Source organism: Budorcas taxicolor, chromosome 13 (genome assembly GCF_023091745.1).
Source record: "Budorcas taxicolor isolate Tak-1 chromosome 13, Takin1.1, whole genome shotgun sequence".
NCBI lineage: Eukaryota > Metazoa > Chordata > Mammalia > Artiodactyla > Bovidae > Budorcas > Budorcas taxicolor.
Window position 1 is genome coordinate 61511016 of NC_068922.1, and position 20704 is coordinate 61531719.

Here is a 20704-nt window from a genome sequence, read left to right on the forward strand (position 1 = left end):
ATTGCTGAGCTTTGTGAGGATATACCACAGTTTCTTTACTGATTTATCCGAGGAAGGGTGATTTCCAGTTGGGGAGTGGATTATAAATGAAGTGCTGTAAACATTCATGCGCCGTACTCCTTCTCCCATCCTTCCGCTATGCTGACCTTTTGATACTGCACCATAGGTCTCATGGACCATGCTTATTTTTTTCTGTTGTTCAGATTGCGTAATTTCTATTGATCTGTCCTCAAGTTCACAGATTGTGCTATCTCCATTCTACTGTTTAGCCTATCCACTGAGCTTTTTTTAAAAAAAAGATTGATTTAATTAACTAATTTTATTTTCGGCTGTGGTTGGTCTTTATTTCTGCATGTGGGCTTTCTATAGTTGCATAGAGTGTTGGCTACTCTGACTTCTCTTGCTGTGAAGCTCAGGCTCTAGGCTGGCAGGCCTCAGTAGTTGCAGCTTAAGGGCTCAGTAGTTGCAGCTCCCTAGCTTTAGAGCTGTGGGGTTGCTGAGGTGAACACGACTGAGCGAATTCACTTTTACTTTCACTTTTCACTTTCACGCATTGGAGAAGGAAATGGCAACCCACTCCAGTGTTCTTGCCTGGAGAATCCCAGGGACGGGGGAGCCTGGTGGGCTGCCATCTATGGGGTTGCACAGAGTCGGACACAACTGAAGCGACTTAGCAGCAGCAACAGCAGCTTTAGAGCACAGGCTCAAAAACTGTGGCTCACGAGCTTAGTTGCTCCGCAGCATGTGGGATCCTCCCAGACTAGGGATCAAACCCATGTTCCCTGCATTGGCAGGTGGATTCTTAACCACTGGACCACCAGGTAAGCCCTCCATTGAGTTTTTAATATCAGTTATTGTATGTTCCACTTCTAAAATTTCCATTTGAGATATTCTGTTATGAAAAGTTAAAGAAAGTTAAAATCTTTATCCTTACTCCATGGAGTATTTTTTAAAATTATGGTAAAGCATACATAAGATTTACCACTTTAACCAAGTTTAACTATACAGTTCAGGGCATTATGTATACTCACATTGTTGTATAACTGTCACCACTCACCCATCACCAGACTTTTTCTTCTTTCTGAATTAAAACTCCATACCCATTAAACATTAACTCCCCATTTTCTCCTTGGGGTATTTTTGTAACAGCTGCTTAAAGGTCTTTAGATCATTCCAGCGTCTTGCTGTCGGCATCTTTTCATCGACTTTCCCATGCTAGTAGACATTTTCTACTTCTTTGTATTGCAGGTAGTTTGTCCTGGATGTTTTGATTATTATGTTCAGTTCAGTTCATTTCAGTTGCTCAGTCATGTCCGACTCTTTGCGACCTCATGAATCGCAGCACACCAGGCCTGCCTGTCCTATGTTAATAGCCTTTAATCTCACTTAAATCGCATAGAGAATATCGATAGTTATGTCTTAGCAGGCAACTGGCAAAGTGGGTTCAGCTCCTGCCTTCTGTGGGTTTTGGTTCCGATGTCAGTCCTGTTTTCAAACTCTCTTTGGTGCCGTGTGCATCTGCTCTATGTGTGGGCCACTTATGGGCTTTCAGAACTTGGGTCTCGAGCAGCCTCGCTCGTGATTCAGTTCTCAAAGTCTATGCGGAGCTGTTTAAGTGAGATCCACTCATGTACAGCTAGTGGGTGAGACCAGAAGTTCACAGTTAACTTTATGGGGTCACTATTCCAAACTCCCGCCTCCCTGCTCTCCCCCTGGGACTTTCTGGCTCCCTGGGGCTTTATTTACCCGACTCTGACGCGCATTTCCCATGACTGCGCTCAAGTAGGGGACAAATCAGTAGTGGTTCACCCCACTCTGGACCACAGCTCCTCCAGTTGGAGAGGAAGTTTTCCTTCCTCATTGTTTGAGGCTCCCGGAGGCACCTGCCACCACCTGTGCCACCACAGATGGCCTGGGGAGAAGGACACACGAGAACGGCAGAAAGGATAAAAATAAGGATCTCCCTGCGCCCCCATCCTGGTCCTTCTGAGTGCATTGAGACAGCCCAAGGAATACCAGAGGGAAAAAACAAAACACTTGGGGGCTTCCCTGGTGGTCCAGTTGCTAACGCTTGGAGCTCCCAATGCAGGGGACCCGGGTTCGAACCCTGGTCAGGGAACTAGATCTTACATGTCATAACTAAGACCTGGCACAGCCAAATAAATAAAAATAAAATAAAATAAAGTACATACACTTCAGTTGAAAAAAAAAAAAACACGTAAACTCACTGCCGGATTGGTGATCCTTGAATTGCTCTCTTCCCCAATCTGGCTTCTACTGCTGACTTCTCTGAACTCTCAAGAGCTGCTTGTTGTCCCTGTCCAGCGTGTGGAGCTGCATTCAGCAGCAGAGGCAGGGTGGAGACTGTTTCTCCATCTTGCCAGAAGTGGAAGGACCACTTCAGGTTTTGCATCAGTCTCCCGGCTGTCAAATGGACAATGGACGGATGGGGGCCAGATTGGAAGCAAGGAGGCATGTGAGGATATCTGAGGAAGCTTCACAGAGAGAGAGAGGTGGCTGTTTTCAAAAGGGTAGGTTGGGAGCAGAGCATTCGGGGAAGAAGGATTGGCACGAGCAGTGTCTTGGGAGGTCAGAAGAGCAGACTGGGAAGTCTGGGGTGAGGATATAAGGCTGGGGCAGGATAAAGATTGGACACCTTGGAGAGAAGGCTGGGGACCAGGCTGGGACTGTGTGTTGGGAGGTGTGTGGTTTGATTTCTGATTTCTGTGGGTCAAAGAAAAAGACATATGTCTTTCACACCAATGTTTTCCACTGGTGTGCAAGGAGGGGAATCCCTCACCCTCACACTTGGACAGGATGTGGGGATGCTCGTGGGAGATCGAGGCTATGGCAGGGAAAGGTGGCATCAGGGCTGAAAAGGCTCAGTTCCTGTGCAGAAAGAAGGGCATGGCTTTATAGCTTGGAAGGGGAATGCCATATTGCTGCAGTCTATCTTCAGTCAGATAATCTATAAGAGGAGCCAAGGGTATCTGCTTCTGTATCCCAGATAATAAACCTAACATTTCCCAAGGCTTTCTGTAAGTTAGCTGGGGGAGGTGGGAGAGGATGGGGGACCAGGTGTTTAGAGATAGGAGTGACAAAGAGCTTTTGCTATATCTTCTTTTGTATGTTTAAAAATTTTGAACCTTGGGTACTAGTTATCTGTTTGTGTGAATGAATGAACCCTGAAATTCAGCAGGTGAAAACAATAAGCATTTATCGCCTCACCCAATTTCTAAGAGACAGGAATCTGGCATTAGCTTAGCTGAGTGGTTCTGGCTCATGAAGTTATAGTCAAGAAATCATCCTTAGCTGTAGTTGTCTGAAGGCCTGATCAAGGCTGGAGAGTCTCCTTCCAAGATGGGGCATTCACATGGCTGCAGAAAGGAGGCCTCAGTTCCTCACTGACTGGTGGCAGGAGGCTTTAGTTATTCCCCATGTAGGTATTTCCATGAGGCTACTTTTTTTTTTTAAATCAATTTCTATTGGAGTATAGTTGCTTTACAATGTTGCGTTAGTTTCTACTATACAGCAAAGTGAATCAGCCATCCATATACGTATATCCCCTCTTTTTCAGATTCCCTTCCCATATAGTCACTACAGAGTACTGAGCAGAGTTCCCTGAGCTGTACAGTAGGTTCTCGTTAGTTACCATTTTCTACATAGTAGTGAGCATATTTCCCACTACACCCCTCCCCAGTTTCCCCTCTTGGTGTCCATACTGTTGTTCTCTGTGTCTCTATTTCTGCTTTTCAAATAAGATCATCTGTACCATCTTTCTTCCCTGGTAGCTCAGATGGTAAAGAATCCGCCTGCAACATGGGAAATCCGGGTTCGATCTCTGGGTGGGGAAGATCCCCTGGAGAAGGGAATGGCAACCCAGTCCAGTATTCTTTCCTGGATAATCCCACGGACAGAGGGGCCTGGTGGGCTACAGTCCATGGGATTGCAAAGAGTCAGACATGACTGAGCAACTAAGCACAGCATATTGGTTAAATCAGCCACGAGCCCACTCAGATTCAAGGAAAGAAAACATAGATTCTCCCTCTCTGTGGGAGAAATGTTAAGGAATCTGAAGCGATTTTTAAAAAAACTGCCATAATTAGTTTTATAATTTTAAAATCTATTTTAAATAAAGAATGGGTGATAAAGCATTGAGTCTTCATTTCCTGAGACAATCAGTTGAGACCACCTAGCTTCATGCTCATTCAGCTGCTACATCCCAGACTCTTAGGTCCTTTATCTTTTTGAGCCCAAGCATCTCAGGGAAACTAACATACCTTGGCTGTTACAACTTATAGTTCTTTTTTTTCTTTTCAGTATCTGGAACCAAGCCCTTTATGCAAATATTTATGTCTGGATTTATTTGTTCCCCATGCCTTGTTCCAAAAAGGATTTGAGGAAGCTTACCAGAATTCATACAGCATAATCATATGATTAAAATATATAAATAGATCAAGAAACCAAGGTAAAGGGAAGGAAAGGTTGAAACAGTAAGTTGAGATCAGAGGGGAAGTTAGCTCTTGACAATACATGCTGTAGTCTTAAGTAAATATTTGGCATTGCAGGGCTGGAAAGGACTATATATGCCATGTGATCCCAGTCAGCTCTTGCAATCTCTTTCCAGCACCTGCACTAAGCGTTAGTGTGCACGTCTCCAGTGATGGGGAACTCACTACATTGCAAGGAAACTGCAACTATCAGAAACTGTAGACTCAGGAGCCACAAACTCACATGCTTCCAAAGGCCAGGAAGTCGAAGAAAATAAATGGGATTTCCCTGGCAATACAGTGGTTAAGACTCTGTGCTTCCAGTACAGAGGGTCCAGGTTCGATCCCTGGTCGGGGAACTAAGATCCCACATGTCATGTGGCGCAGCCGAAGAAAGTTTTCTAAAAATGAGGTAGGCCTGCGAGGGACCAGGGAGCCAATGGCAAAGTGGAATGCACACATTCTGTTTAACAGGGGCTGTTGCTACTGCCCCCAGCCTATTATTGCCATGTGGGAACCCAGACAGTGTGGCTGAGTCTTAGGAATCTTTTTTTTTTTTTTTGGCCACAAGCCTCATGACTTGTGGGATTTTAGCTCCCGGACCAGGGATGGAACCCAGGGCCTTGGCAGTGAGAGAGAGTCCTAACCACTGGACCACCAGGGAATTCCTTGGATATTTCAAGAGAAGCTGAAAATTCCAATTGATAGGAGAAATCTGCTAGTTTTTAAATGTTGGCAATTGATTCTCTAGTTTTTTAAAATTTTTGTTTGTATTTATTTACTTATTTTTGGTTGTGCTGAGTCTTCACTGCTGTGAAGACTTTGTAGTTGCGGAAAGCAGGGCCACCCCCTAGACCTGGTGTGCGGGCTTCTCGTTGCAGTGGCCTCCCTTGTTGCAGAGCACGGACTCTGCATGTGGGCAGAGGGCATGTGGGCTTCAGTAGTGGCGGCACATGGGCTCAGCAGCTGTGGCTTCATGGCTCTAGAGCACAGGTTCAGTAACTGAGGCGCACGACCTTAGTGGCTCCACAGCATGTGGGATCTTCCCAGATCAAGGATCCAATCCATGTCGCCTGTATTGCCAGGCGGACTCTTTGCCACTGAGCCACCAGGGAAGCCCTCTCTGTTTTTAAAATATGTAGCAGACCAGATAAAACACAACTGTAGTCAGGTGCTTCCCCAGTCCACCAGTTTGTGGGCCCAGAGACACCAAAGTCATGGGCTTTGAAACTGCATTAGAACAGAATGACTCTGGCTCTGCCTCTTACTGGGTAACGATTTGAAATCTCAGTTCTCACCTGTGAAATGGAGATCATAATAGTTTCCACCTCCTAAAGATGTAGATATGGGAAAAGATAGGCTGTAAAGTATTTACAACAGTGCCTGGCATAAGGAAACACCAAATAAATAAATAAATAATTTATAGTAAGTAAGTGAAAGTCACTCAGTGGTGTCCGACTCTTGTATAGTCCATGGAATTCTCCAGGCCAGAACACTGGAGTGGGTACCCTTTCCCTTCTCTCCAGGGGATATTCCCAACCTAGGGATAAACAAAAAATAGAAACAAATATTTTAAAATGAATACGCAGTGCTAAATAAATGCAATAAATAAATAAATTGTTATGAAGGCCTCTCTTGGGCTTCTATAAACTGTTCCTAGCTCTGCCTGTGAAGGTAATTTTTGATAAGGATGGTTAAGGTAAGTTCCAAGGTTTTAAAGGAGGTGTGTGTGCATGCTAAGTTGCTTCAGTTGTGTCTGACTCTTTGCTACACTGTGGACTGTAGCCCACCAGTTTCCTCTTTCATGGGATCCTCCAGGCAGGAATATTGGAGTCGGCTGCCATTCCCTCCTCCAGAGGATCTTCCTGACCCGGAATCAAACCTGCTATCTCTTATGCCTCCTGCATTGGTAGGCGGGTTCTTTACCACTAGCGCCACCTAGGAGGCCCTTTAAAGGGGGACTTTGGTTTTAATTGTTAGAAGTGCAGTTCACCTTTTCCTCTTCTTAGGTGTCAGCACATATGGTAAAGAATCTGCCTGCAATACAGGAGACCCAGGTTCGATTCCTAGATTGGGAAGATCCCCTGCAGAAGACAGTGGCTACCCACTCCAGTATTCTTGCCTGGAGAAGTCAATGGACAGAGGAGCCCGATGGGCTACAGTCCATGGGTCTCGAAGAGTTGGACACAACTGAATGACTAGCACTTACTTACTTACTTGGTTTTAATTGTTAGAAGTACAGTTCACATTCTCCTCTTAGGTGCCAGCACATATAACATTTCCCTTTGTGCAAGACCGAGACAAAACTGAGCTGAAAGAGGAAGCTTGCAGGATCCTATTTTGGAGTGGAATGGGGGTGGGTGAGGGGTGATGAACAGAGGTCTGTCACGTATGAGAAGAAAGAGGGGTTCAGGGGAGAGGGAATTCCAGGGGGGAAGGACCTCTGAAAAAAAGGCACAAAGAGGCCTGTGGGCTCATGGGGACAGGCCAGAGAAATGTGGGAAATATGGCCAACAGTGAGGTTGTCAGAGCCCCCAAGCTCTGTCCCTGAGAGAAGGGGAGCCTCTGGAGAGTCAGAGACAGGCCAGGCAGATCTGCAGGGGTAGGGACTGAGTAACCGAGCCTCATCACTTTGCAGGCAGTAATGGGCTGAATGGGCCTCCCCAGGCTTCATCTCAAATCACTATGAGTTTGTGTCTGCTCTCCACAAGTCTGGAAGCCTCAGGGGAGGGGGAAAATAGGCTATTTTTTAGTCTGGAGACACATCCAGTATTTGCAGAAAACTTGAGAGAAATACAGGGATGATGAGCTAGGGCCACCTGACTGTAGGGAGAGGAAACAGTGTGGGCTCTGGGTTCATGGGACAAAAACATAACCTTGGCCAGTTTTCCTACCTATAAGGTGAGGATGATAAAAGTGTCTTCAGAATAGGTGATTGTAAGGATTGAATACTTGACTTACTGTAAATGCTCCATAAATATCCTTTCCGCTCTCCCGTGGGCTTCCCCTTGGTCTTCTTACCCTCAGCCTTGTACCCTTGTACCTGTGGATTATCTGTCTCCGTTCTTAACCCAAGTGCTTCCTATCTTTTTACCCCCTGATCCCACTTTCCTACTGGTCAGGAGTGTGCCTTTGAATTTCTTTACTTCTGATTCTCCTTGGAAATAGCCAGAAGAACACATGTAGCTGATAAATGCCAGAGTTGGGTCTTGCATCCGGGTCTGAATTCTCAGTTCATGGGCTTTGATATCACACCATGCTCCTTGCACCTGTGTTCCTCACTCAGTGGCTTTGAGCAATCAAGCATCTTGTCCAAGGCCTCACAGCCGTCAGTGGCAGGGCTGAGACCCAAACCCAGATCTGTCTGCCTCCAAACCTGGAGATTCCCCCTTACCTGCATCTCCCGTAAGCCATTAAGTAATGGAGCATCTCACTTCAGTGTTTCTGTTTTAAAATAAAAATAATTAATTTATTTGGCTGCACCAGGTCTTAGCTGCAGCACGCAGGATCTGCGATCTTTGTTGTGGCATGCGGGATCTTTAGGTGTGGCATGCAGGATCTACTTCCCTGACCAGGGATTGAACCCAGGTCCCTGCATTGGGAGTCAGAGTCTTAGCCACTGGACCACAAGGAAAGTCCCATACTATAGCATTTCATTAGTAACTCTCCCATAGGAATTCTGTGAGGTCATCCAGCAGGAGTCACACCCAGGTTGTAGGTGAAGAAACTGAAGCTCAGAGAAGGAAAGCAACTTATTCAAGGTCACACAGAATTGGTAGAGCCAAGATTCCCCGTGCTTCTACAGTCCCAGCTTAGTGCAAACGCTATGTCTTAGTCATCCTTAGGTGTCCTGTTGTTCCTAAAGTGATGCCCTGCCCACGGTCGCTTCAGTAAATGTTTTCTGATGGGTTGGCCATTGCTATGTTGGATGCTATCTTTGTGCAGAGCCTGAGTTTTGCTGTTTCCAAGGCATCAGAGATATCCTTGCTGCTCAGGGACAGGAAAGGGAAGTGATGGACCTTCATCACCCTATAGGTAGTGGTTACCCCAGGAATTGTAATCACCAGAATCAGAATGGTGGTTTGCCAATGATATCCTTCATCAAAACCGCAACTGATACTTAGTTCGTTCATTTTTTAAGTGTTTTTTTTAGAGCCGGATTCTAGGTTCACAGCAAAGTTGTCTCCTGTCCCCCACATGCATAACTGAACTGCCCCCATTATCACCATCCTTCACCAGAGTGGTGCATTTGTTACAACTGATGAACCTACTTTGACCCATCATTATCACTGAAAGTCCATAGTTTATGGTAGTATTCGCTTTTGTACATTCTATGGTTTTGAACAATCTATAATGACATATGTGTGTTTGCATGCTAAATCACTTCATTTGTGTCCAACTCTTTGCGAGCCTATGGATGGTAGCCAGCCAGGCTCCTCTATCCTTGGGATTTCCCTTCTTCAGGGGATCCTCCTGACCCAGGGATCGGACCCGAGTCTCTTACATCTCCTGCACTGACAAGTGGGTTCTTTACCACTAGTGCCACCTGGCAAGTCCATAATGACATATATCCAGCATTATAGTATCATGTAGAGTTATTTTCACTGCTTTAAAAATACTCCATGCTCTCTCTACATTTTCATCCCTCTCCACTAACCCCTGGCAGCCATTGATCTTTTAACTGTCTCCACACTTTTTCAACCAGACAATTCTAAAGGAGATCAGCCCTGGGTGTTCTTTGGAAGGAATGGTGCTGAAGCTGAAACTGCAATACTTTGGCCACCTCATGCAAAGAGTTGACTCATTGGAAAAGACTCTGATGCTGGAAAGGATTGAGGGCAGGAGGATAAGGGGATGACAGAGGATGAGATGGCTGGATGGCATCACCGACTCAATGGACGTGAGTCTGAGTGAACTCCGGGAGTTGGTGATGGACAGGGAGGCCTGGCGTGCTGCGATTCATGGGGTCACAAAGAGTTGGACACGACTGAGTGACTGAACTGAACTGAACTGAACACTTTTTCAGAATGTCACAAAGTTGCAATCATACATTGTGTAGCCTTTTCAGATTGACTTCTTTCCCCTAGTAGTATACATTTAAGTTTTTTCATGGCTTTTCATGGCTTGATAGCTCATTTCTTTTAGCAATGAATAATAATATTCTATTATCTAGATATTCCAGTTTATTTATCCATTCGCCTACTGAATGACATCTTCAGTGTGGCTTCCGAGTTTGGTAATTATTAATAAAGATGCTATAAATATCTGTATGCGGGTTTTTGTGTGGACAGTTTTTTGCCTCCTTTGGGTAAATACCAAGGAGCATACTTGCTGGATTGTATGTTAAAAGTATGTTTAGTTTTGTAAAAAAAAAATAACCAAAACTGCCAAACTGTCTTCTAAAGTGGCTGTACCATTCATTTTGCATTCCTGTAAACATAAGCGTGCATACTCAGTTGTGTCAGACTCTCTGCGACCCTATGGACTGTTGCCCGCTAGTCTCCTAAGATTTTCCAGGCAAGAATACTGGAGTGAGTTGCCAATTCCTCCTCCAGGCGACCTTCCTGATCCAGGGATTGAACCTGCCTCTCCTGAACTGACAAGCAGATTCTTTAACGTTGACCACCCAGGAAGCCCCATTCTGCTTTCCCACCAGCAGTGAATGAAAGCTCCCACTACTTCACGTTTTCACCAGCATTTGGTGTTGTCACTTTTCTGGATGTTGGCCATTCTAATAAGTGTGTAATGGTAGCTACTTATTATTCACAATAAATATAGTTCTGCTTACTACATAAAATTTAGAAAATATAAAAAGGGTTAAGAAGAAAATAAGAATAAACTATAATGCCAATACCCAGAGGTAATGACCATTGTAAATATTTGATGGATATACCTCCAGTTTTTCCTGCACGCATGCGCGTGTGCACACACACACACACGCATACACACACACACACAGAGACATGCACATCTTTCTTCTTAAACCAAATGTGTGATTAGATACAGTAGCTTACCTGTAGCAGAGATTGTTGGTAATCTACTCAACACACACACCCTTCTTTCTTGTTCACAGAACTTCAGAAATTTTAATATTTATTTGTTTATTTTTATTTTGACTGCACCAGATCTTAGTTGCAGCATGAGGGATCTAGTTCCCTGACCAGGGATTGAACCTGGACACCCTGCATTACAAGCGCAGAGTCTAAGCCACTGGACAACCAGGGAAGTCCCTCAATTTTGTTTTTTGGTGGTAATGGAGTTGCCTTAATTTTAGAGAACTCAGCCTGTCCAGGGAAAGGACTCATGACCGATGCAGGCCACTCATGTTCATCTTATCCTCTTTCTATTAATAGATTGTATTGCTGCACTGTCCAATTTGGTTACCATTGCCCACATGTGGCTTTTAAAATTCAACTAATTAAAATGAAATTATAATTAACATATATGACTGTGGCTTCAGTATTGGACAGCATGGACACCGAACATTGCTGGAGGTGTGCATATGGCCCATTTCTGGCCAGGAAACATGAGTGGTGAGTTTGCTACCTCACTTTGCATGGATGGAAAGACAGCATCATTGGGATGAAGCCTCTGTCCCTGCGTCTTCCCACCTAAGATGCTGCTGTGAGCATCTGATGCCTGGAGCTGCCACCTTGCCACAAAGTGACAAGTTCAAGGACAAGAAAACAACCTGTGTGGTATGGAGGTAGAATAGGATGAAAAGAGCTAAAAGCCACTTTTCTTTTTTTAAAAAACTTGTGGTTTAAATATACATAATATTTGCCCTCTTATTATTATTTCCTGCTAGCTCAGACAGTAAAGAATCTGCCTGCAGTGTGGAAGACCTGGGTTCGATCCCTGGGTTGGGAAGATCCCCTGGAGAAGGAAATGGCAATCCATTCCAGTACTCTTGCCTGGAGAATTCTATGGACGGAGAAGCCTGGCAAGCTACAGTCCATCTAGTCACAAAGTCCGACACGATTGAGCGATTAACACACACACGTACCGTCTTAGCCATTTTAAGTATCCAGTTCAGTGTTAAGTACATTCTGGTCACTGCGCAGCCAGTCTCCAGGATGCTTCATCTTTGGAAAATGAAACTCTGTGCCCATTAAACAACAGCCCCCATCCCCCCACCAGCCCCTGGCAACCACCATTCTATGGTTTTAGACTACTTTATGTACCTCATGTGGGAGAAGGAAATGGCAACCCACTCCACTGTTCTTGCCTGGAGAATCCCAGGGAGAGAGGAGCCTGGTGGGCTGCTGTCTATGGGGTCACACAGAGTCGGACACGACTGAAGTGACTTAGCAGCAGCAGCAGCAGCATGTACCTCATGTAAGTGAAATCATATAGTACTTATCTTTTTGTGACTGACTTACTTCACTTAGCATAATGTCCTCAAGCTTCATCCATGTTATAGCACGTATTAGAATTTCCTTCCTAAATTCTTCCTAAATTCTAAATAGTATTCCATTGTATGTTTACACTCCATTTTATTTATCCATTCATCCATCCATAGACACCTGGGTTGCTTCTACCTTTTAACTATCATGAACAATGCTGCCAAGAACATGGAGTGTACAAATACTTCTTTGGGATCCTGCTTTCAGTTCTTTTGGGTGAATATCTAGAAGTGAAATTGCTGGAGTGTATGTTAATTCTATTTTTAGTTTTTTGAGGAAATCAATGTTGAGTTCCACAGCAGCTGCACCATTTTACATTTCCACCAACACAGCATAAGGATCCAATTTCTCTACGTCTTCTCCGACACTTGTTATAGCTCTTAATTTATGGTTTGATTTGTATTTCACTAGAAGAAGCACAAGCTGGAATCAAGATTGCTGGGAGAAATATCGATAACCTCAGATATGCAGATGACACCACCCTTATGGCAGAAAGTGAAGAGGAACTAAAAAGCCTCTTGATGAAAGTGAAAGAGGAGAGTGAAAAAGTTGGCTTAAAGCTCAACATTCAGAAAACGAAGATCATGGCATCTGGTCCCATCACTTCATGGGAAATAGATGGGGAAACAGTGGAAACAGTGTCAGACTTTATTTTGGGGGGCTCCAAAGTCACTGCAGATGGTGATTGCAGCCATGAAATTAAAAGACGCTTACTCCTTGGAAGAAAAGTTATGACCAACCTAGATAGCATATTCAAAAGCAGAGACATTGCTTTGCCGACTAAGGTCCGTATAGTCAAGGCTATGGTTTTTCTAGTGGTTATGTATGGATGTGAGAGTTGGACTGTGAAGAAGGCTGAGCGCCGAAGAATTAATGCTTTTGAACTGTGGTGTTGGAGAAGACTCTTGAGAGTCCCTTGGACTGCAAGGAGATCCAACCAGTCCATCCTAAAGGAGATCAGTCCTGGGATTTCTTTGGAAGGACTGATGTTGAAGCTGAAACTGCAATACTTTGGCCGCCTCATGCAAAGAGTTGACTCATTGGAAAAGACCCTGATGCTGGGAGGGATTGGGGCCAGGAGGAGAAGGGGACGACAGAGGATGAGATGGCTGGATGGCATCACTGACTCGATGGACGTGAGTCTGAGTGAACTCCGGGAGTTGGTGATGGACAGGGAGGCCTGGCGTGCTGCGATTCATGGGGTTGCAAAGAATCAGACATGACTGAGTGACTGAACTGAACAGAACTGAACTGAACTGAATGATTTTGAGCATCTTTTGAGCATCTTTTCACGTGTCTGGTGATCATTTGTATACCTTTTTTTAGGAAATATCAAGCCTTTGCCTAGTTTTTAATTGACTCATTTGTTTTTTATTGTCGAGTTGTAGGGATTCTTTACATGTTCTGAACATTAACCCCTTATACTTGCAACTATTTTCTGGAGGTTTTCTTTTTCATTCTGTTGATTGCCTAAGAGACTGTTTCTTGATGACCACCATGGGACATTAAAAGTTTTCCTGATGGATATACATATCCTACTCTCCCCCTCATTATATTTTCTGGAGCATTCCTACGTATCATTTGATGCTCTTCAAAAAATATTTTCAATGGCAACTTTACATTCCCTGTTACTGATATATCAATAACTTAGTTTATCTATCCATTCCCCTAATGTTGGCATAATAAGTGAGTGAAGTGAAGTGAACATTGGACATAATAAGTGTAAATGAAGCTGGGATTAACATGCGTGTGTCTAAATCTTTAGGAGCATCTTTCATTATTTTCTTGTACTTGATTCCTAGAAGTGGTATGGGCTGACTCAAATGGTTCTTAGTCATCTTGTTAATTTTCCTTACAATTTGTGCCAATTTCATCCTGTCTGCAGTGGGGTGAAAGTTCTCTTCATTCCTGCCAATGCCGAGTATTATGCGTTAAAATCTGCTCATTTAAAGGTGAATGGAGATAATATTTGCTTTTAAATGCCTGTGTTGTGCCAGAGGATGAGAAACAAGACAAGACCCTGTCCTGGGGCATCGATTCTAGTTCTCATTCTGTCATCAGTCTTCCACAACGACCTTCTGGCTCTGAGATTTTAAACATCATCGGTTTTTCTGCATCTTCTACCGTTTATGGTGACTGATAGTTGGAAAAGCAGTTTCCCTCCCATTCTCTGGGTGAATTCTCACAGCAACCTTGCAGGAGGCGTGTAGAGAAAGAAGGTCCAGAAGGTGAACAAACTTGCCCAAGGTCGTACAGCCAGTTAAGTGCCTGAGGAGGAAGCATTACCGGCAAACTTCTGTCTGGCTTTCTTCAGAAAACATCAAGATGTGAATTTAGAAGACATTAGCTTGATTCCCAGCCCTTAGAGCCTCTTTCAGATCCCAGCGTCTCATCCATACTGAGCCTGGGCGCTCAGCCAAGCGAGGACCATCAAGTATGTCTCAGGCGCTTGGCCTCCGTCCAAACCCAGCATCTTGTTTCTTCCTGAAAGGGGCGCTGGGATGCCATCTCTTCTCATTCTCACAGACCATTCCCTTTGCACTCTTTTTTTCCCATTGACATAACATTATGTTAATTTCAAGTGTGCAGTGTGACGATTCCATATTTATATATGTGTATTGCAAAATGATCACCACGGTAAGCCCAGTTAACATCTGTCACCACACACAGTCACAACAATTTTTTTCTTGTGATGAGAACTTTCCAGATCCAGTCTCCTGCTGCTGCTACTGCTAAGTCACTTCAGTCGTGTCCGACTCTGTGCGACCCCATAGACGGCAGCCCACCAGGCTCCCCCGTCCCTGGGATTCTCCAGGCAAGAACACTGGAGTGGGTTGCCATTTCCTTCTCCAATGCATGAAAGTGAAAAGTGAAAGTGAAGTCGCTCAGTCGTGTCCGACTCTTAGCAACCCCATGGACTGCAGCCCACCAGGCTCCTCCGTCCATGGGATTTTCCAGGCAAGAGTACTGGACTGGGCTGCCATTGCCGCCTCTGATCCAGGCTCCTAGCTTCTTTCAAATGTGCAATACAGAACTACTAACTCTAGCCACCGTGCTATACATCACCATTGCATTCACTTTATAATTGGAAATTTGGACCTTTTAACCCCCTTGCCCTACTTCACCAACCCTCACCCCCTGCCTCAGGCAACCACCAATCTGTTTTCTATATCCATGAGCTTGGTTTTTGTTTTGTTGCTTATTGGTTGTAGAATCCACACAGAAGTAAGGTTATATGGTATTTATCTTTTTCTGCCTGACTTATTTCACTTACCTTCTCCTTCTTTTTAAACAATCCCTTTCCAACCCTCTTCCCCAATTGGTATGAAATTTCCAAGTAGACTAAACTCTGTAACTGGTAGGACTCCTTACACTGCAACTATTGTTTGCCTGGAGGAAGCCATGACCCTCACTCAATAAAGGAGGGAAAGAGAGTCACCATTTTTTGGAGCACCTACTAAGTGTCAAGCACTGTTCCGTTCTGTATGTCCATTATCCTCACAATAAACCTGAGCAGTGGCATTAATAGCCCCATTTTTCAGATGAGGAAACTGAGTGCCAGAGAGATAATGTGACATACTGGGACACTCGGCTATCTGGTGGAGGTAGAACTGGGATTCAAACCCAAGGCCATTTGGACCCCACAGTCATGCTTGTCATTTTCCATATCCCAGAGTTGTGCTATCCAATACGGTAGCCACTACCCACTCCTGGCCATATAAACTTAATTTAATTCAAGTTGAATAAATAAAATTCAATTCCTCAGTAGTACCGGCCACATCTCACTCAATAGCCATACATGGCTGGTGGCTGTATTGGACACCATCAAATATAGAATTTTTCCACCACTGTGGAAAGATCTGTTGGATAGCACTGCTGTAGAATGTCAAGAAAAGAAAGGAACTTTGGTGATTTTTACTCTTGCAAGGGGAGCCAGCCATCTGCCATTTGTCAACCCTGTATGGAGTCTATCAGAAGTTATCTTCCCTGGGTGAGAGCAAAATAAAATTATCCATGGGTTTCTGGGATGTGTTTTGTCTTTCTCCTGGTTTGAGAGGAGACTGCAAGCTGACTACACTCATTTCCACCCTGGACAGGTGCCCACGGATCTGTGTCCTCATACCCCTTCTGCTCCCAACCCCTAGCTACCCAGTGCCCTCCTCTGGCACAGGGGATTCATGATGCTCCTGGCCATTAAAATGAGATGTCTTCACAAGACAAGTCAGATGGGGACTGAGCAGTTTCACGACACACTGAGCTTCGTTCCAGCTAGGTGGCTACTGGATGCATGGAGGCTACTGGGGAGAGGTGTCTTCACTGAGTGACAGTGAGGAGGAGGACTGATGGAGATCTTTGGTAAGGAGATGTCTGATTATAATTGGATTTTTTCTTGCTTAAGAACGGAAGGAGAAGGGGGCAACAGAGGATGAGATGGTTGGATGGCATCACTGACTCAGTGGACATGAGTTTGAGCAAACTCTGGGAGATGGTGAAGGACAGGGAAGCCTGGTGTGCGGCAGTCCACGGGGTTGCAAAGAGTCAGACACAACTGAGAAACTGAACAACAACAGAATCCCTTTCTTATATTCAAGGAATTCTCATTTTGTAAATGAAGGCAGTCGTCTCCCACCATAGAAGCCAAAAGCCAGGTATTTGCCTTTATAGTTTCCACTGCAAGTATGAGATGGGCATGTGAGTCAGACTCAACCAATCAGAGCTTGGGTTACAAAGAAGCTGAGACTGCCAGCAAACCTCATGTGGAGGGTAGGTGAGAATGATGTTGAGATAGTGCCCATGGCCAGATATCTGTGGTGAAAGTTGGTACCCAATGTCCTCACCAGACGACTCCATAGTATAAGGTGTCACATGACCTGGTCTTGTCATTCCTGTTCACTTCTAGGAGTTTCCTGATGAGTTTTGAACTTCTCTCTTTTTTTTTTTTAATTATTTTTATTTATTTGTTTGTTCTGGGTTTTAGTTGTGACATGTGAACTCATAGCTGTGGCATGTGGGATCTAGTTCCCTGACCAGGGATTGAACCTGTGCCTCCTGCTTGGGGAGTGCAAGGTGTTGGCTACTGGACTATGAGGGAAGTCCTTGAACTTCTTATTTAATGAATTGTGTTTCTGCTTATCATCAGCCAGAGTTGATTACTATTGCTTAAAATGAACTGACACAGTGGCGTTCACTGGAATTAGACCAGATCGTTTCTAGGCTGGAGTTTGCTCTGCAGGGGAGCTGGAGCGGAGGGCTCTCTGCTTTGGTCCACATGATATCTCCATATCAGGACCCACTCATCCCGGCCCCACTGGCCTCTTTCCTTGCTGTTGCATTGTCACCCTTTTTTTTCTTCCTTAAACTTAGCAAGTCTCCAGAACTGGGAGCTTGGGAGCCCTGCTCTGACTTTCTTGCATGCCGTGAGTCTTCTCTCCAGGACTTTAGAATTCAGAACATCCTTTCCCTATTTTTCTCCTGAAGCAACTCTTTATTGAGCAATAATTGTCTCAAAGTCTAAGTTGAGTGGAAACGGGGTCACAGTGTGAAAGCAAATGGAAACATACTAAGTAATATATCAAAATAGTACCCCACCATACTAGGGTGAATAACCACCCTGGTTTGCCCAGCTGAGAGCTTTCTTGGGAGATGGGACTTTTTCCCCCATGCTGTGTGGTTTATGGGATCTAAGTTCACTGACCAGGGATTGAACCAACATCCTTGGCAGCAAAAACTCAGAATCCTAACCATTGGACTGCCAGGGAATTCCCTGGGAGATGGGACTTTTGACTGATAGCAAACAGGAAAAGTTCTGTGTAAACAAGGATGAGATGATCACCCTACACTTTAGTACTATTGTTACTAATCCTGTTTTTCTACACAGTTTTATATAGCTTGCTAAGGACAGAAACAAGATCAGGCTGTCATCAACAGGCCCTTATCAAAGTTTTTTTTCTTTCTGATAAGTGAAAAAAAACTCAATGTTATTTCAATTTTCATTTTCTTTAATATGAGTGAGCAGAGCATCTTTTTAGGTTTGAAAGCCATGTTTTCTATACCCTTTCTCTGAACTAGCTATTTATACTCCTTATGTACCTGTTTTTTTTAAAATTATAAATATAGACATCTAGTATTGATTGATTTTTTTTCTCCTTGACTCCTGCTTATATGACAGTAAGAAATAAAAAATGTATCAGCCCACAATGTGAATAGAAGAGGAGGCAGACATCAGTGGTCCAGAAATTTTGGCAGACTTACAGCAGACAGAGACAGAGGAGAAGTACTGACTTAAACTGGAGGAGGAAGTTACGATCTAACGTCTGCAGAGAGGAATACTGATAACTGAAAGGTGAGCCCAGAATCCTTTCTTAGAAGAAATGGATGCTAAAGTTGAGGAAATCTCCCAGAGAGTAGAACAGAAAAAGCCAAAAAAGAGGAATGAAAGAGAAAAACAATGAGAAAATTAGCTCAGTCCATTAAACACAATTTCTAATAGAAGGTCAAGACACAATTTCTAAAGAAGTTTAAGACATATAGAAAAAATAGCAATAGCTGCAAAGGAAACAAATGAAAAAGTGTGGAAGAAATAAAACATAAACCCACATTATTGGGTTCAGTAGAAACAGTGTTTGTAGTTATTATAGGGTAAACATGATTCATGGACTTAACTATATTGAATAATGCTGGGTAGGCACGTAGAGTAGGTTAACATGTGAAGGGAAGTAAGTAAGGACCCAAAGGATGATTCCGAGTCAGGTATCTTAGTTGGGGCCAGCTAACTGCTGTAACAAAAATTCTCCTTGCCTCAGTAGCAGAATCTAGCAAAAGTTTATTTTTTTGTCTAGTTTGGACAGCTGTCTACTAAGAAGTGTCTCATTGATCCAGATTCCTCCAATTCTGCAACTCAGCCATCTCCTAGAGCCTTGAAGTCCTTCACTTTCAAGTCCTTTAAAGCCCTTCACCTTAAAGCTGAGGAAGTATGAACAATTATATGAGAGGTTTTTATGGGTTAGGCCTGAGAATGGCACACATCATGTTCATTTGGCCAGAACTTGGTCTGAACCACAGGGAAGGCTGGGAAATGTTGTCTAATTGTGCGTTTAGGAGCCAGAAAATAATGTGAGAGGAGCAAGTAGCAATATTTGCCATATTAGACAAAGGTAGGCTGTAGGGTGGGGAAGAACATCCCAGGTATTCAGAGCTTCCCAGTGGCACTAGTAGTAAAGAATCCGTTTGCCAATGCAGGAGACATTTGAGACAAGGGTTTGATCCCTGGGTCAGGAAAGATACCCTGGAGTAGGCAATGGCAACCTTCTCCAGTACTCTTGTCTGGAAAATTCCATGAGCAGAGGGGCCTGGAAGACCACAGTCCATGGGGTGGCAAAGAGTTGGACATGACTAAGCATGTATGGACTCACATACTTGTTGAGCACCTACTATGGACTAAGCATGGCAGGTATAACAGTATGCGGCAGCGGGTAACAGCAGGTCGAGTTCCTGGGGGAGGGGGTATGGAACCTGGCCTAAGAGGCAAATGTGGCTGGAACAGAGTCTTACTGATTCTGTAGAAAGTAGTAAGGGCTTTGGACTTGATTTTGAAAGAAATGGAAGTCCATTAAATGGTACTGAGCATAATGTGACCCAATCTGCTTTATGTTTTAAAATGATCACTTTGGCCACCTTGTGGAAAATAGATTGGGAGGTCAGGGCTGGACACAGGAGTAGAAGTAGAGCTTAACTATGTCAGGCAGGCTAGAGATGAGGACAACGCCTGGCCTGATGTGATGGCACTGGGGACAGAGAAAGGTGGATAGGAGAAATATTTGAGAGGTACTGGTTCAGACGAAAAAGAATCTGCATGCAATGCAGGAGACCCAGATTTGATCCCTGGGTCAGGAAGATCCCCTGGAGAAGGGAATGGCAACCCCACTCCAGAGTTTGCCTGGAGAACTGCCTGGAGAATTCCACGGGCAGAGGAGCCTGGCTTGGCTACAGTCCACGGGGTCGCAGAGTCGGACACGACTGAGTGCCTAACGCACGCACATACACACTCTAAATAAGAGACATGGTGACTGACTTAATGGGGTGGGAGGGGCATGTGAAGGAGAAAGAAGGGACAGGAATGATTGCTGAATTTTCGGTTGAGTGGTCTGTTGGACTCTAAATGGGAGTTTGAGACATGAAAGCACTTTAGAAAAGGCCAAAGGACACGACAAAGCCAGTGCGTTACATTTTACAGATGGAGAAATTGAGGCACGAGATACTAGCAGGCGGAGTCAGACCGTGTATCGCTCGTCTCACACCCCCTTAGATGGGTGAAAGGACCGAAGGGTCTTGGGTACCTACTAAGGGCCAGTACCTGGCCGGGCCCGGCCCCTCCCTGCCGTGCCCGGCCCCTCCCTGCCGTGCCTGACTGTCAATGACCGTCATTCGTGTCTCAATAAAGTTATTGAAATTGACACTGGTTGCTAAGGAAGTAGGTCGCCGAGCCGGTTGCTAAGGAAGTGAGCGGCCTCGTTCTCTCCCCATCCGGGGCAGCGGGGAACGGCTGAGCCAACGGCTAAGCCCACGGCTCGCCGCCGCCCCCGCAGCCGCCCGCTTTCAGCTCGGGCTGCAGGTGAGTCGGGGTGGAGCCGCAGGGCCGCTGGGCAGGGCCGATCTTTCCGCCGCATGGTATCTTCCCCTGGAGGCCCGCGGCGGCACCACCGACAGGCTTTGCAGCTCCGGCAGCGGGAGCATCTTCTGCCCTGCCTCCTGGGCATCTTCAGGCAGTCCGGACGGCCTCGTCCCCTTCTCCCCCAAGCGGGAGTGCGG

The 20704-nt window shown here is 44.9% G+C and overlaps 1 protein-coding gene across 1 annotated transcript in view; it reads left to right on the forward strand.

The window, feature by feature from the left end:
- Window positions 1-9540, forward strand: part of POFUT1 (protein O-fucosyltransferase 1) — a 39573-nt gene extending 30033 nt beyond the window's left edge. Inside the window, exon 7 of the mRNA XM_052650724.1 lies at window positions 9196-9540. Within this exon, the coding sequence (XP_052506684.1) occupies window positions 9196-9348 (153 nt within the window). The 3' untranslated portion in view covers window positions 9349-9540. The remainder of the gene's footprint in view (window positions 1-9195) is intronic.
- The last annotated feature ends 11164 nt before the right edge of the window (window positions 9541-20704 follow it).